Source organism: Canis lupus, chromosome 7 (genome assembly GCF_048164855.1).
Source record: "Canis lupus baileyi chromosome 7, mCanLup2.hap1, whole genome shotgun sequence".
Taxonomy (NCBI): domain Eukaryota; kingdom Metazoa; phylum Chordata; class Mammalia; order Carnivora; family Canidae; genus Canis; species Canis lupus.
The window spans coordinates 68,295,438-68,311,047 of record NC_132844.1 but is presented as its reverse complement, the minus strand read 5'-3'; the positions used below and the strand labels follow the sequence as shown (position 1 = coordinate 68,311,047).

Here is a 15,610-nt window from a genome sequence, read left to right as displayed (position 1 = left end):
CTTCAGCTGTCTGTCTGTGTGTCCTCACTGCACAGGCCCACCCGGGGTGCGCCCTCAGCCTGGCCCAGGAAACCGGAGGCTTGGTGTTTTCCTGCCTCCATGAATAGGTCTGGGGCTCAGAGCATGAGGCTCTTTACCTGAGCAGCTCTGAGAAGTTGCCCCTGAGAGGCCTAGAGGTAGCCCTCCTGTGAAGCTCCGGGAGGGTGCCACTCCTGCCACCCCAGCCCTAGGGAGCTTGCTCTTCAAGGAGAACGGAGGCTGCCCCTCATGTGCCCTGTGCTGGCATGACATCAGCATGGCCCCGGCAGGAGGAAGGGACAGCTGGGCCCTGGTGCCCCCACCCTGGCCCGGCCCGGCCCAGCCCGGCGCTCCCTCTCTGACCCCTTGCCCTCCTTCTTGGCAGCTGGAACCGCCCGACCTGGACCCGGACACCCAGTCCCATGCCAGCGTCTCCTGGGTTGTGGACCCTAAGCCAGACTCTAAGCGGAGCCTCAGCACCAAGTATGAGACCACTATCTTCTAACTGCTCGCTCCCTGTCTCCACTAGTCTCACTGTGCCTTGCCATCCGACCTCTACTCTTCTCAGCTCTCCTTCCGGCTGCTGACACCAAGGCCGCAGTCCTGGGGGGACCTGCTCTCCTCCCGGGCGGCAGCTCTAGACACTCTCCACTCACAGCTTGTACCCAACACCACCGGACACTGTGAAGTCCCCCCTGGGCAAGAACAGCTTGGCGGGGAGGGGGGTGAGTTGCCCCAGAAGTGGGCGCCCCGAGGGCTGAGGGTGCCCTGGTGTGCCCAGGAGGCCTCAGCGGGAAGGTGCTGTGAGTCCTGAGGGGTGGGCAGTCTTCAAGCAGCATCCAGACAGCGCCAGTGACCACTCCCTCTGAGCAGGCGGGCCTGTGTGCTCCCCTCTCCCGTCTTCTGTGCCGAGCCGTGGCTGGCTGCCGCTGCCCAGAGAAAACTGTCTTTTTGCACCTTTCCTGACACAACCAACCACTGTGACCACTGGTGCCAGAACCCCTTGCACTCTGCTCACGCTGGTCTGCGGCCCTGTCCCTCTGTCCTCTGCTGTATGGTGCTGGCCTCCCCACAGGAGAGCCCGAGCTCAGCGGTGTGGCCTGACTGGGGTCCGACTGCGTTCTGTGAGGGGCCCAAGGGCCTCGGGCACATGCCTGACTCCACAGCCTGGAGCTCTGCGCATCTGGACCCCGCGGGCTGGCTTCCCTCAGCAGGGCTCCTGTCCCGCTGGGCCTTCCGCTCCGAGGAATGGGACGGCAGGTGTGCGGTCGGCCCCTCAGGTCTTCGCCAGCGAGTCACGAGGAGGCTGGCTCCGGGGCCCAGCTCGCCAAGGGGCAGGCCCTTCCGTAGGCCCCGGCCAGAGGGAGGCCTGTCCCAGCACACACGGTCTGCCTTCTTCCCTCCCAGAACGGAGCCGCTCGAGGACAGGGAGCCCATTGCCCTCTGGGGGCTGACACCTGTCCACGGTGTGGGGTCAGAGCTAGGCAGCCACCACCCACTCCTTCCCCGGTTGGCCACCCTCGGCCCCCTGCGTCCCCTGAGAGGGGAGGCCGTACGGGCTGCCCAGCTGGGATGGTGGAGCTGAGGCTTTTGAAGAAGCCACAGTCGCCCCTAAGGGCAGATCAGCTCAGAGGCAGGAACCGGGAGCAACGGTTCCGGGAGGAAGCGTAGACCAGTAGAGAAGCCGGGCAGCTCCAGCAGCGAGTTCAGAGCAGAAGCCCCAGGTGATGAAGCAGAGAGGGTGTCCTGTCTGCCCGCCTGTCCTGGGGCCTCCCGCGCAGAGGCCGCAGTGGGCGCTGGGCGCTCGGGGGAGGCTGTGCGGGACGGTCAGGCTGCTTCCACGTTTCCCTTCAGTTTCCTCCACCCTGTGCAGGCCCCCACGGTTAACCCTTTCCTCCCCCCATTGTGTTTGCTTCTGCCAAGCTGAGCCACTGAGGAGCCAACCGTGCTGCGGAGACACAGACGTGGGGAGCACAGGCTCCCGCCGCTGCCACCGCCGCCACCACTACTGTGTCACCTGCAGCTTTGAAGACCCAGGCCCAGCCTCTACCTGTCGCAGCCCCTTGGGGCTGCTTGGCCTGGACCTGCCACCACCAGGTCTTACAGAGCAAGCCGCACTCCAGGCCTCGAGCAGACGAGACTGAACTCCAGAGAGTCAAGAAGTGACTTGTCCAGAAGACATTTTTTAATAGAAAACAACTTTTCTATAAAATGAATTTTTAAGACTTGGCTCAAACCTCCAGGTTAAACTGCCAACCTTTAGACAGGCGGCCATCGGATCAGAGGGCAGGGGACCCAAGCATGGCTATAAGGCCAGTCTGAGAAGCCTTCTGTCCTAGGACAGGATGTTGGCGTGTTCCAGGAAGGCGCCGGCCTCTGGGTGCACTGAAAGCAGGCACGAGTGGGCAAAATCGAGCGGGTTTGTTCGAGTCTACCTTTCAAACCCAACCACGTCTGTCGCTGTTCCTTACGAGCTGCGCAACTTCCCGTGCCCGTCCGGAGCTGGATACCGCCTCTGCGGTAAGAACACAGCCGCAGAGACACGTGGCAAAGCAAAGGCTCCCGGCCCATTTCAGGGGTTCCAAATGTGCAGGCCCCGAGGCCAGAGCTGAGGGAGCAGTTCCTGGTGCCACAAAGTCTGAGCCGGCACCAGAGCCCTGGGCCACCCCTGGGTGCCTGCCCTGCTGGCGGCCAGGCACTTGCCCATGCTGCCCGGCAGCCTCGGGTCGCCCGAGTTCAGTCAGAAAGTAGAAAAGCAGCTTTGTTTCGGGCATTAACAGGTAGGTCGCTAAGACTGCTACCTGCCAATCTGTGATTTGTCTGATCAGGTCTGTGTGATTAGGACTCACTTTGATTCTCTGAATTATTGGTTTGACTGTTGTATTTCAGCTGCTGGATTCATCCCTGGCTCCAAGTGTAGAGAAGGCTAAATAAGGTGACAGTTGATTCGAGTCTCCCCCAGTGTGGCCTTCGGGGTGGGCTGGGGTCCTGGTGCACCACTGCCACCACCCTTCTGCTGCCTTGCTTGGTTTTTTAACTGGGAATCTTGCTCTGTACTCCTGAAGTTGGTAGAGGCAACCGGGGTCATTCCCGTGAGGCCAAGGGGCAGAGGCGGCTCAGCTGCTTGTCTGGTACCTTCCAGAGTAGGGAACAGAGGGGAGCCCTTCCTCCTGTGGGTAATTGAGCAGTCCTCTTGCTTTACTGGCATGGGGCACGCTGCTCCCTGGGCCCACATCCTCAGCTTCGTGGGACTTCTTTCCCAGCAAAGGCTGTGAATTGACCTTCCCTGTGGGTTCTGTGCAGGGAGAGTGCTCTTAGGCGCACTCACAACCCCTGCGATTGGCCAGACATGGAAAGCCTGGCCCCCGCCAACTTGAGGCTGGACCCCAGGGGTGGCACCCCCCTCTCTGGGCAAGGGTAGGGGACCCTCCACTCTCCGGTACTAAACAAGGACCTCAATGCCTGCGCATCACTTCGCTTCCTGCTTCTCTCAAGGCCCGTGAGCCTGCCATCAGCTGCCACCATGCGGTGCTGGCACAGTTCCCTCCCCCCTGCAAGAGGCCTGGCCCCGGCTACATGCACCTCTCTGGAGGCGGCAGGTCCAAACAGCAAACTGTAGACACTACGATGAGCTGCTCGAGCTGTCTTTTTGTTTTTAAATCATATGTAGGTGTTTCCTCCCCTTGAAGCTGCTATATATTTATTCAGGGTGTTTTTGTATTGGAAAGCCTTGGCTAGTGGCTCTGGCTCTGGGTTTGCTTTTGAGATTGGTTTATTTCTGAATAGTCAAGCAGGGTAGGAACTGGATCTTTCTTTCCTCTTTACTTCTCCTCCGGGGCAGGTACTCCCTATTCCCTAGACAGCAGTGGTGTGACTCCAAGGACAGGCTTCAGGTAGAAAAGCCTCGGCTTCTGCACCTGTCGGAGTTCCGAGCGGGCTCCGAGCTGTGCAAGGCCCCTTCTAGGCGGACTTCAGGGGACCCAGTGTCTTCACCAGCCACAGGTTCTCCGCTTGCCCCTCTCCTGCTTTCGTAGGACCCTTCCCGCTGCTCCACATTCACAGTGCCCCACATCCCCCTGGTCTCTAGCACCACGTTCTAGCAGGAGTTCCCCGAGAAGCCTCGGGCTGCATAGGCAGCAAACACGGCTGCAATCGGTCCCACACGAGAGAGTTAGCCTGATCCGGGCCCACTCCTGAGATGCCTGGGCCTGCGGGAGGCTGGTCAGGTGCGGTTCACAACAGTGTTGTTGCTTGCTAATGGGGTGGCAATGGGACTGAATTGTAATAAAACTGTTATTTAATCTTTGTCTCTGTATTTTGATACTTGAATGAATTCCCCTTTTATTTTACTGTACATATAATTGTTAGTCTGATTTTGTCCGATTTACGAACATCTTGTGGTACCAAACATACCCACTCTGTGCAACGACATAGACTGACCTCACTACACAGGAGAGAGTGTAAATATTCCTGGGCTTCCGGCTTTGGTTTTGTTATTTTCATAACTGTACAACTTAGAACGATTAATAAATGAGAAGCAACACGAAATCAGCCTTCCTTTTTGGGAGTTCTTGAATTAGCTTCTTGGCAGTTTTCTGGCAGAAGCACAGGCACAGGCTGTACGCTGGCTCCAGCTCACTGATGAGCATCCGCACTGTCTGGGGTAAGTGTGGGGACCTGCTCTGTCCAGCACGCTTCCAGGGGGGAAGCTGCCAAGGCTCGTCCGTTCCCGTTCACTCTTTTAGCTGTAAGGCCCCTGTGGGTCCCCTTCTCCTCCTTAGAACATCTCATGTGAATCCCAAGCAGGGGCCATATGCTGGTTATGGCTGTGGCTCCTCTGCGTCCTGGTCTGGGCTCCTGGACCCACAAATATGTATCAAATGTCTGCTTCCAAGGCCAGGGTGGAGGATTGACAGCTGTGGAAGAAGAGTGTCCCCCTCAAGGAACTTCATCCAATTGTGGAGATTCAGTTTGACACACGTACAACTAGCTACTGGCCCAAAGCCACACCGTGAGGCCACGATGTATGGTCCTGTGAGCACCCACAAGGGCAGGAGTGCTCCCGGAGCTGGGGGCGGGGTGGGAGGGGGCAGGGGAGGAGGGGCAGGCACCTGAGCTGGTATTTAAAGGCAAGGGTTTAGAAAGGCACAGATGATATGACTAACCCCCCCCACGGTGCCCCAAACTCCAAAGATGGGAGCTTTGCAGGCACCCATCTTGTTCTGACAACTTTCTGGGTGTGATCTCTATAGAGTAAGCAACAGAGGCTCGGAAAGTCCCGCACCTTCCCAGGGCCAGCTGGCTTCACGCGTCCTCAGAGCCCCTCGCCCCATGCTGGCTTCCACCCAAGCTGCCCAGCACTGAACACTTAGGAGGACGGACTGACTAGAGTGAGAGACTCGGGGGAAGGGCAGAGGGAGAGGGAGAGACTCTCGAGTAGACCCTGCACTGAGCACAGTGCCAGACATGGGGCTTGGGGTTTGATCTCAGGACCCTGAGACCATGACCAGAGCCAAAACCAAGAGTTGGATGCTTAACAGACTGAGCCACCCAGGCACTGAGCGCTTATAAGTTTCTGTGAAATACTGTCAAGGGCTTTAAAAGCAAAAATCACTGATTTAATCTAATATCCCGTTGTATATTTATGAAGAAAACAAGGCCCAGAGCAGGGAAATCTCCTTCCCAGCCAGCCAGCTAATGGAGAGGCGACCAGTCCTAGCCGCTGAGGCCAGGTCGCACTGCCATCAGGCAGACGGAAGCCTGGCCGTGGACGGCCCCACCTGGCTTTCCAGCCCAGGCAGTTCACCGCCCCCGCACCCCCCACACACACCCGTGCTCTCGGGCCTTGGCGCTCTTCCCTACGCAAAAGAAACCCTACAGCTAGGAGAGAAAGGTCTGGTCATAATCGGGGTCCCTGTTGCTCTGGGGGACAGGGCTGCAGGATGTGTTCCATCCCCTTGGCACCATTCAGAAGCCTCACAGCTGTGACTCGGGCCGCCCAGGCCGAGCACTGCGGGGCTCATCGTGCCTCGGGAGCCTGCCGGGTGCGTAGACGGACTGATTCCTGCCGTCGGGCCACAGGTAGAGCTGGCAGGAGGAGTGGGTTGAGGCAGCTCCAAGAAAGGAACGGATGCGGCCCCCGAGCTGCCCGCCCTGCTCGCCGCGCCTCCGTCTAGAAAGGGCTCTACACACACGTCTCTGGCAGGCCCCCCACGCCCCCTCTGTCATCTCAGCGAGGAGTGAGGTAGAGCCTCCCAGGCCTCCCCTCTCCGCCATCACACCCCCAGGTCCTCAGTGGTTCCCCTCAGACACCCTGTGGCCCAGGAAGCCGGGCGGCAGGGTGGCCCTTCGAGCAGTGGCCAGGCCACCGAGGAAGCAGAACTGCATGGACCGGAGCACGTCCCAGGGCAGCTCCAAACGCCCTCAGCCCTGGCCACCCCTGGCCTCCTACACTGACAGGCTGCCGGGTCACACCGGCTCCTGGCACGCGGCCACTTTCAGAATGGACGTGGTCCAAGCTGTGTGGCTCCCACAGCACCAGCTGCCATCACCTAACACCCAAGGAGTACAGGGGTGCAAACTGGCCATTGCTCAGGGCCGTGTCTACACCTCTGCCATTCCGTCCTTCCGGACTCTGCTATTAGGAACATTATTTTAAGCAAGTCTTTTTTTTTATAATTTTTTTTAATAATTTTTTAAAAATTTATTTATGATAGTCACACAGAGAGAGAGGGGGGCAGAGACACAGGCAGAGGGAGAAGCAGGCTCCATGCATCGGGAGCCCGACGTGGGACTCGATCCCTGGTCTCTAGGATCATGCCCTGGGCCAAAGGCAGGCGCTAAACCACTGCGCCACCCAGGGATCCCAGCAACTCTTTATCAGGTAAAAGAATTTCCCTAACACCACAAAATAGTTGTTATCCAGTACATGGGCCTGGGACGACTGCATGGCCATGAGGCTGGTGGGGACAGTACAGGGAGATTCCTAGGCCTACTTACAACAAAATAAATTCCAGGTGGCTCACATACTTAAAATGTAGAAAAAAAAAAAATCCCAACAAAGCTAGAAGAAAATGGAGACTTTTTTCATAATCTTAGTACAACAAAGCTCTTTCCAAGCATGCTACAGAACTCTGAATCCATTTTTTAAAAGATTCATATATTCAACTATATAAAAATCAAACATTTCTGCAAAGCCCAGTGCACATTTAAAAAAATTGAAAATAATATTTTATCACATGTAACAAAGGACAAAACTTGACAATAGCTATTAAAAAGTAACTGGGTTAATGGGATCCCTGGGTGGCGCAGCGGTTTGGCGCCTGCATTTGGCCCAGGGCGTGATCCCGGAGTCCCGGGATCGAATCCCACGTCAGGCTCCCGGTGCATGGAGCCTGCTTCTCCCTCTGCCTGTGTCTCTGCGCCTCTCTCTCTCTCTATCATAAATAAATAAAAATTTAAAAAAAATAAAATAAAAAGTAAACTGGAACGTTTAGTTCCAGGAAGATCAAGTAGACATACTTTTCCCTATTCTTCTTGCGAAGGACAAATAAAAGCCCCAGCCAAGACAATGGCACAGACAAAGCCCAAACAACAGTCTTCTCTCTCTAGCCAAAGGACCAGAAGAGAGGCAGCCTGGCAGGACAGAAAGATGTGAAGACACTGGGTACCTAGGTGCCTCAGTGGTTGAGCAACTGCCTCTGGCTCAGGGCGTGGTCACGGGATCGAGTCCTGTGTTGGGCTCCCCACAGAAGCTCCCTGCTTCTCCCTCTGTGTGTCTCATAAATAAATATAAAATAAATAAAATCTTTTTAAAAAATATGAAGACACTAACTGCTGTACTCCATCCAAACAAGACAGAAAAACAGCTGTGCCCACCAGAGGCCAGCAGAGACCTCACTTTCTACCCTCACCAGGTTACCATAGGGGCCCACTTGCCCACCAGGATGGTACCAGAGGAGGCCTGGTAGAAACCCACTGTTGCCCAGCAGTACCAGGGCTATTCCTGAAAAATACAATAACCAAAACTGAAATCCCAGTGGACGGACAGGAAAGAGAATCCACCCACTAGAAGAACAATGGAGACGACCCAATCTGGACAGAAAGAGAACATAGACTGGGAGGAATGAATATAGAGTCTCAGGGACCCAGAACTCTTAACATAAGATCAAACATTTGTGTCATCAGAGTCCCAAAAGGTGGGGTGGGGGCGGGAGGGTTAAAAAAGCACCCAAAAAATAATGGCTGAAAACTTCTCAAATTTGGTGGGAGAAGTCAACCTGCAGATTCAAGAAGCTGAGTACACCCTAAGCCAGACAAACCGGAAAAAAATCCATCACACATCATATCCAAGATACATCAACCTTAACTTTCTGAAAATGAAAAACAAAACATTTCTGAGTGCACGTTACGTTGCCTACAAGGGACAAGTAATGTGAATAACGGTGGATTTCTCAGCAGAGCTGTGGAGCCAGAAGGAAGTAGTGTATTTCTCGGGTGCTGAAAAAAACGAGCCAGGTCCTACAGCCTCCAGAGATATCCTTCAGGAATGAAGAAGAATCAAGACATCCTCAGATGAAGGACAAGAAAGGACTTAGCTGCCAGCAGACCTACCCTAAAAGAATGATGAAAAAGCTTTCCAAACAGAAAAAGGAAATGATGTAGGAAGGAGCTTTGGAACATCTTTGGAAGCTTTGGAGCTTTGGAAAGATGACCAAACGTTAAACAAAGATACGAGTAAACCCAAAAGATTTTCCCTCTCCTCTTCAGCTTTCTAAAGTGTTTGATAGTTGAAGCAAAAATCGAAATACAGTCTATTGTGTTTCTAAATATACGTAGAAGAAATATTTTAAATGATTATCTTTTAAATGGGGAAGGTAAAGGGACCAGTAGACTGTGGAGACTGTGGTGAGCTATGCATACATGTAATACCTAGGGAAGACACCAAAAAAATTACACAAAGAGATAAACTCAAAAACGCTATGAGTAAATCAAAAAGTGTCACTTTTTTTCAAGTAACTCAAAGGAAGTCAGAAAAAAATACAAATATGAGAACAGAATAGCCAGAAAACAAAAAATGGCACATGTAAGCACTAACATCATAATTACACCTAATTAAATGGTCTAAAAACACCAATTAAAAGAGATTGGCAGAGTAAATTAAAAAATATGAACTATATGCTCTCAAGAAACACACCGCAAATAATAATATAAACAGGCCGAGAGCAAAAGGATAGAAAAAGAGACATAACACAAACCTCAATCAAAGGAGAGCAGGCGTGGTGGTGTTAGTATCTCATAGAGTTCAGAGCGGGAGAAAATTACAAGAGAGAGGGAGCGTCACCTAACAATACAGGGGCAGAGCACCAAACACCAGGACTGCCAAGTACACAGAGCAAAACCCTGACTGAACTGAAAAGGGAAGTGGACAGATCCATAAACACTGCAGGTGGAAATGTGTCCTTCCAAAATTCCTAGGGTGAAGCCCTAACCCGGGGGGGGGGGGGGCTGTACTTGAAGATAGAGCTTTTAGGAGGTAATTAAGGTTAAAGGAGCTCCTCGGGGTGAGGTCCCAGTCCAGTTGGACTGCTGGCCTTGCAGGCGGGGGGAGGGCAGGGAAGGGAGAGGGAGATCTCCAGGCACAGGCACAGTGGGAAGACCCAGGAGGACATAGTGGGAAGCGTCCCATCCACAAGCCAGGAAGTGAGTCCTTGTCAGAAACTGACCCTGCCAGTCTGGGACTTCCCAGCTTTCCAAACGTGAAAAACAAAGTTTTGTTTTTTAAGCCACCCAGTCTATGGTTAATTTGTATGGCAGCCTGAGAAGACGAATACAATAAATAGAGCTGGAGACTTCAACTCAACTAGAGACTATCAACAACTGATAGAACAACTAGAGAGAAGATCGTCAAGGATATATTAGAACCCAACACCATCGACCAACAGGATCTCACTGATATTTATAAAACAGTTTGGCCACAAAAGCACATTGCACATTGTTTTCAAGTGCCCATGGAACACATACCGAGATAAACTGATCCTGGGCCACAGAACAAACCTCAACAAATTTAAAAGAATTAGAAATCATACACAATGTGCTCTTGAACAACAACAGAATCAAAGTAAAAATCAGTAACATGAAGATAACAGGAAGTTCTCTAAACATTTGTAATAAATACGCTTCTACAAAACACATGAGTCAAAAAGAAAGCCTCAAGGGAAATCAGAATATACATTACACTGAATGAAAATGTACACAAATGTACACAAATCAAAATTTGTGGAACAAGGTAAAGTAGTACCAAGAGGGAAATTCACAGCACTAAATAAATGCATACATTGGGAAAGAAGAAAAGTCTTAAATCAATAGGCTAAGCCTCTATCCTCAAGAGCCTTGAAAAAAAGAGAATAAAGCCAAAGCAAGGAAAAGGAAAGAAAAGGAAAGATAAAAACAAATCAACGGAAACGCTTGGGGGGCTTAGTGGTTGAATGTCTCCTTCGACTCAGGTTGTGATCCTGGTGTCCCGGGATTGAGTCCCACACTGGGTTCCCTGCCTGGAGCCTGCTTCTCCCTCTGCCTGTCTCTGCTTCTCTCTGTGTGTCTCTCATGAATAAGTAAATAAAATCTTTAAAAAACCCAAATCAATGAAAATGAAACACAAAAATTGGGAAAGTATCAACGAAGCAGAGGTTTTTAAATGAAATGACCAATAAAACTGACAAACCTGTAGCCAAACTGACCAAAAAAAAAAAAAAAGAGAGAGATTACCAATATTAAGAATGAAACAAGGACTCACTACAGACCCTATAAACACCAAAAGGATGTGAGTACTTTGCACAACCCTACACATAAATTTGGGAATTTAGACAAAATAGACCAATTCCTCAAAAATTATATACTACCATAACTCACTCAATGTGAAATAGATAATTCAAATAGCATTATAAATATTGGATCTATAATTTTTAAAAATTTCCAAAACCAGATAAATTCGCTGGAGACTCCTACCAAATGTTTAAAGAATAATTAACACCCAACACTACACAATCTGTTCCAGAAGACAGAAGAGGAGGAACACTTCCTAATTCATTCAATGAGCTAGTATTACCCTGATACTAAACCAAAGTACAAAAAAAAAAAAAAAAAAAAAAAAAGGGCCCTATGGATTAATACACCCCATGAGTATAGGCACAAAAAAATCAGTAACAAAATAGTAGCAAACAGGGGATCCCTGGGTGGCTCAGCGGTTGAGCGTCTGCCTTCAGCCCAGGGTGTGATCCTGGAGACCTGGGATCGAGTCCCACATCGGGCTCCCTGCATGGAGCCTGCTTCTGCCTCTGCCCGTGTCTCTGCCACCCCCTCCCCCGTGTCTCTCATGAATAAACAAATAAATAAATATTTTTTAAAAACCCAAAATAATAGCAAACAGAATTCAGATATATAGGGGCACTGGGTGGCTCAGTCCATTAAGCATCTGCCTTTGGCTCAGGTTATGATACCAGGGTCCTGGGATGGAGCCCCATGCCTCTGCTCATCAGGGAGCCTGCTTCTCCCTCTCCCTCTGCCTGCTGATCCCCCTGTTTGTGCGTGCATGTGCACTATCAAATAAATAAAATCTTTTTTTAAGATTTTATTTATTTCTTCATGATAGACATAGAGAGAGAGAAGCAGAAACACAGAGAGAGGGAGAAGCAAGCTCCCCATAGGGAGCCTGATGCGGGACTCAATCCCCAGACCCCAAGATCACAACCTGAGCCAAAGGCAGATGCTCAACCACTGAGCCACCCAGGTGTCCCAATAAAATATTTTTCTAAAAAAGAATTCAAATATGTAACAAGAATTATACACTATAACTAAAGGAAGTTAATTCTGAGGATACAAGGCTGGTCAATACTTGAAGATCAGTCGATATAATCTGACATATTAACAATCTAAAGAAAAAAATTCCCATTAACTATTGATGCAGAGAAAAACACTGACAAAATTCAGTACCTATTCATGATGAAAAAAAAAAAACTCTCAAGAAAATGGAAATAGAGGGTGAATAATAGCTCCCTAAAGATGTCCACATCCTAGTCAACAGAACCTATGATTATGTTACCTTAAATGGCAAAAGATAATTTGCAAATCTGATTCAATCTTGTAATGGGGAGATTACCCTGGATTATGTGGATGGGCCTTAAATCCAGTCATAAGTATCCTTGTAAGAGAGAGGCAGAGGGAGTTTAGATACACACAGAAGATCATGTAACTCCATGTGACCATGGCAGCAGACATTAGAGTAATGCAGCCACAAGCCAAGGAATGCCAGCAGCCACTAGAAGCTAGAAGAAGCAAGAAGAGATTCTCCCCTAAAGTCTCCAGTGGTAGCACAGCTTTCCCCACAGTTTTTTGACCTTCAGAACTGTGAAAGACTATATTTCTGGTTTTGTTAAGCCACTCAGTTTGTGTGAATTGGTTGCAGCTACCATAGGAAACTAATTCCTCCCTGGAGCCTCATGCAGCTTAATTTTAGCCTGTAAGATTCACTGTGGACTTCTCACACCCAGAACTGTAGATAATAAATTTGCCTTGTCTCGAGACATTAAATTTGTGGTACTTAACACAGACAGGGATTTCTTCAACTTAAGAACATTTACAAAAACCTACAACCAATATTATATTTCTTTGTGAAAAACTGAATGTTTTCCCCTTAAAACTAGGAACAAGAAAGGGATTCCACTATTATCAGTCTTAAAATTCTGGGAGTTCTGTCAGTGCAATAAGGCAAGAAAAGGAAATAATAGGCATCAATATCAAAAAAGAAATAAATCTGTCCCTATCTGCAGATCACATGATTATCTATGTAGAAAATTCCAAAGAATCTACAAGAAAATTATTAGAATGAGTTAAGATCACAGAATATAAAATAAACATGCAGAAGTCCATTCTATTTGTAGAAATGAACATGTGGACACCACAATTAAAAATAAAACACCATTTGTAATCACACACACAAAAAAGAAATTCTTAGATGTAAATCTAACATGTTCCAGACTTAAATAATAAAAACTACACAGTCCTAGGGTTCCTGGCTGGCTCAGTCAGAAGAGCATGTGACTCTTGATCTCAGGATTTTAAGTTCTGGGTGTTGAGATTACTAAAAAAAAAATAAAACTTAAAAAAAAATCTACACAGTCCTGATGAAAGACTTTAAGATCTAAATAACTTGAGAGATATACCATACTCATGGACTGGAACTTTCAACTTAGTAAAAATGTCAATTCTCCCCAAATTGATACACAGGTTTAATATAATATCTATCAAAATTCCAGCAAGGTTGTATTTTTTTGGTAGATATAGACAAGATTAGTCCATAGAAAGGCAAAGAAACTAGAATTGCTTAAAAAAACAAAAAAAAAAAAAAACACTGAAAAAGAATAAAATGGGAAGAATCATTCTACTCAATTTCAAGACTTATTATATAGTTACAGTAATCAATACTGTGTTGCATGGAAGAGAGACAGGCACATACATCAGTGGAATGGAATAGAAAACCCAGAAAGAGACCCAGACAAATACACCAACCTTTTTTTTTTTTTAATTTATTTACTTGTTTATTCAGAGAGAGAGAGAGAGGCAGAGACACAGGCAGACTCCATGCCCAACGTGGGACTCGATCCCGGGCCTCCAGGATCACACCCCGGGCTGCAGGCAGTGCTAAACCGCTGCACCACAGGGTCTGCCCACACCAACCTTATTAAATGCAAAAACAAGAGAGAAAAGGTAGCCTTTTCAATAAATGATACTGGAGCAATTGGACATCCATAGACAAGTGGGGGAAAACAAAGTAACTCAACCAAGTCTCATGCCTTACAGAAAATTAACTCTAAATGGATCATAAACTTAAATGTAAAACACAAAATGATACTTTTAGCAAAAAAACATAAAAGGAAATCTGAGCAGCACCAGTGGCGCAGTGGTTTAGCGCCACCTGCAGCCTGGGGTGTGATCCTGGAGACCCCAGATCGAGTCCTACATCAGGCTTCCTGGATCCTGCTTCTCCCTCTGCCTGTGTGTGTGTGTGTGTGTGTGTGTGTGTGTGTCTATGAATAAATAAAAATAATAATAATAAGGAAATATTTAAGATCTAGGGCCAAGCACAGAGTTCCTAAGCTTGATGGCAAAAGCACAATCCATAAAAAGGAAACTTGATAAATTGGACTTCATCAAAATTAAAACTTTTGTGCATCAAAGGACACTATAAAGAAAGTAAAGAAAGTATCCACAGAACAGGAGAATATATTTTCAAATCATTTACCTACCAAGCGTCTACTATCCAGAATATATAAAGAACTCCTACAACCCAACAACAACAACAAAAAAACAATTCAAAAATGGGCAGGGATGCCTGGGTGGCTCAGGGGTTTGAGAGTCTGCCTTCTGCCTAGGGCATGATCCCTGGAGTCCCAGGATCTAGTCCCACATCAGGCTCCCCACAGGAGGCCTGCTTCTCCCTCTGCCTGTATCTCTTCCTCTCTCTCCTGAATAAATAAAATCTTAAAAAAAAAAGGGGGGGGGGAACTAAAATAAACATCTTCCCCCAGAAGAGATACAAACACCCAAGAAAACATTAAAAGATGCCCAAGATCATTAACTATCAGGGAAATGGAAATCAAACCACAGTGAGATTTCACTTCACACCCACCAAAATTTCTGTAATTTAAAGAAAAAAATCAGTGTTAGTGGAAATGTGAAGACACTGGAACCCCTCACACACTGCTGGTGGGAATGTAAAAATGATGCAGCCACTGTGTAAAACAGGTTAGTAGTTTCTCAGTAAACCAAGAAATACCATACAACCCACCAATTCCATTTCTGGGTATAAGCACTGAAAATAAGTATTCAAACAAAAACTTATACCGTACACAAATATTCACAGGAGCACTATTCACAAAAAGCCAAAAGGTGAGGGTTGCCTGGGTGGTTCAGTTGGTTGTCAGACTCTTGGTTTCAGCTCAGGTCATGATCTCAGGGGCATGGGATCAAGCCCCGTGTCGGGCTCTGCAGTCAACAGGGAGTCTGCTTGAGATTCTCGCTCTCCCTCTGCCCCTTTCCTGCTGGTGTGCACCTGTGCACCTGCATGTGCTCTCTCTCTCTCAAATAAACCTTTAAGAAAAAAAATTCATTGAAACAAAAAGCAGAGTAGTGGGTGCCAGAGGCTCGGAAGAGGGAAGAATAAAAAGTGAGAGGTTAATGGGTATTTGATTTCCTTTTGAGGTAATGAAAATGTTCTATGGTAAATTTTATGTGTATTTTCCCCACAATGTTAAAAATATATATCCGTCAAGCCAGGGGCAAGATGAAATGGAGCTAGCTTTCGTTATTTAGGAAAATAGCTTTCCTTATTCAGGATCCCTGTGTCCTCTGTGTGGAAGCACAAGAAAATCAACTCAAAATTTGTAAGAAATGGGTCATTCCAGATCTTAACGATGAAGCATAAAGCAAGGTTCCACTGTCCGCTCAGTGTCTGCAGCCACCGCCCAGCAGTCCTTCTCATAGATGTCCCTGCAGAGCACCTCTGGCTCTATGAAGAGGCTTCCAAACTGTGGAT

The 15,610-nt window shown here is 48.5% G+C and overlaps 1 protein-coding gene across 11 annotated transcripts in view; it reads left to right on the top strand.

Annotated features, from left to right (window-relative positions):
- Positions 1 to 4,566, top strand: part of ANKS1A (ankyrin repeat and sterile alpha motif domain containing 1A) — a 178,698-nt gene extending 174,132 nt beyond the window's left edge. For 7 of the 11 annotated variants that reach the window (XM_072833348.1, XM_072833352.1, XM_072833355.1 and 4 more), the window contains 2 exons: positions 404 to 501; positions 1,942 to 4,566. In XM_072833348.1, the coding sequence (XP_072689449.1) occupies positions 404 to 501; positions 1,942 to 1,945 (102 nt within the window). In that variant the 3' untranslated portion in view covers positions 1,946 to 4,566. The other 4 variants (XM_072833347.1, XM_072833350.1, XM_072833351.1 and 1 more) reach the window with 1 other exon arrangement.
- The last annotated feature ends 11,044 nt before the right edge of the window (positions 4,567 to 15,610 follow it).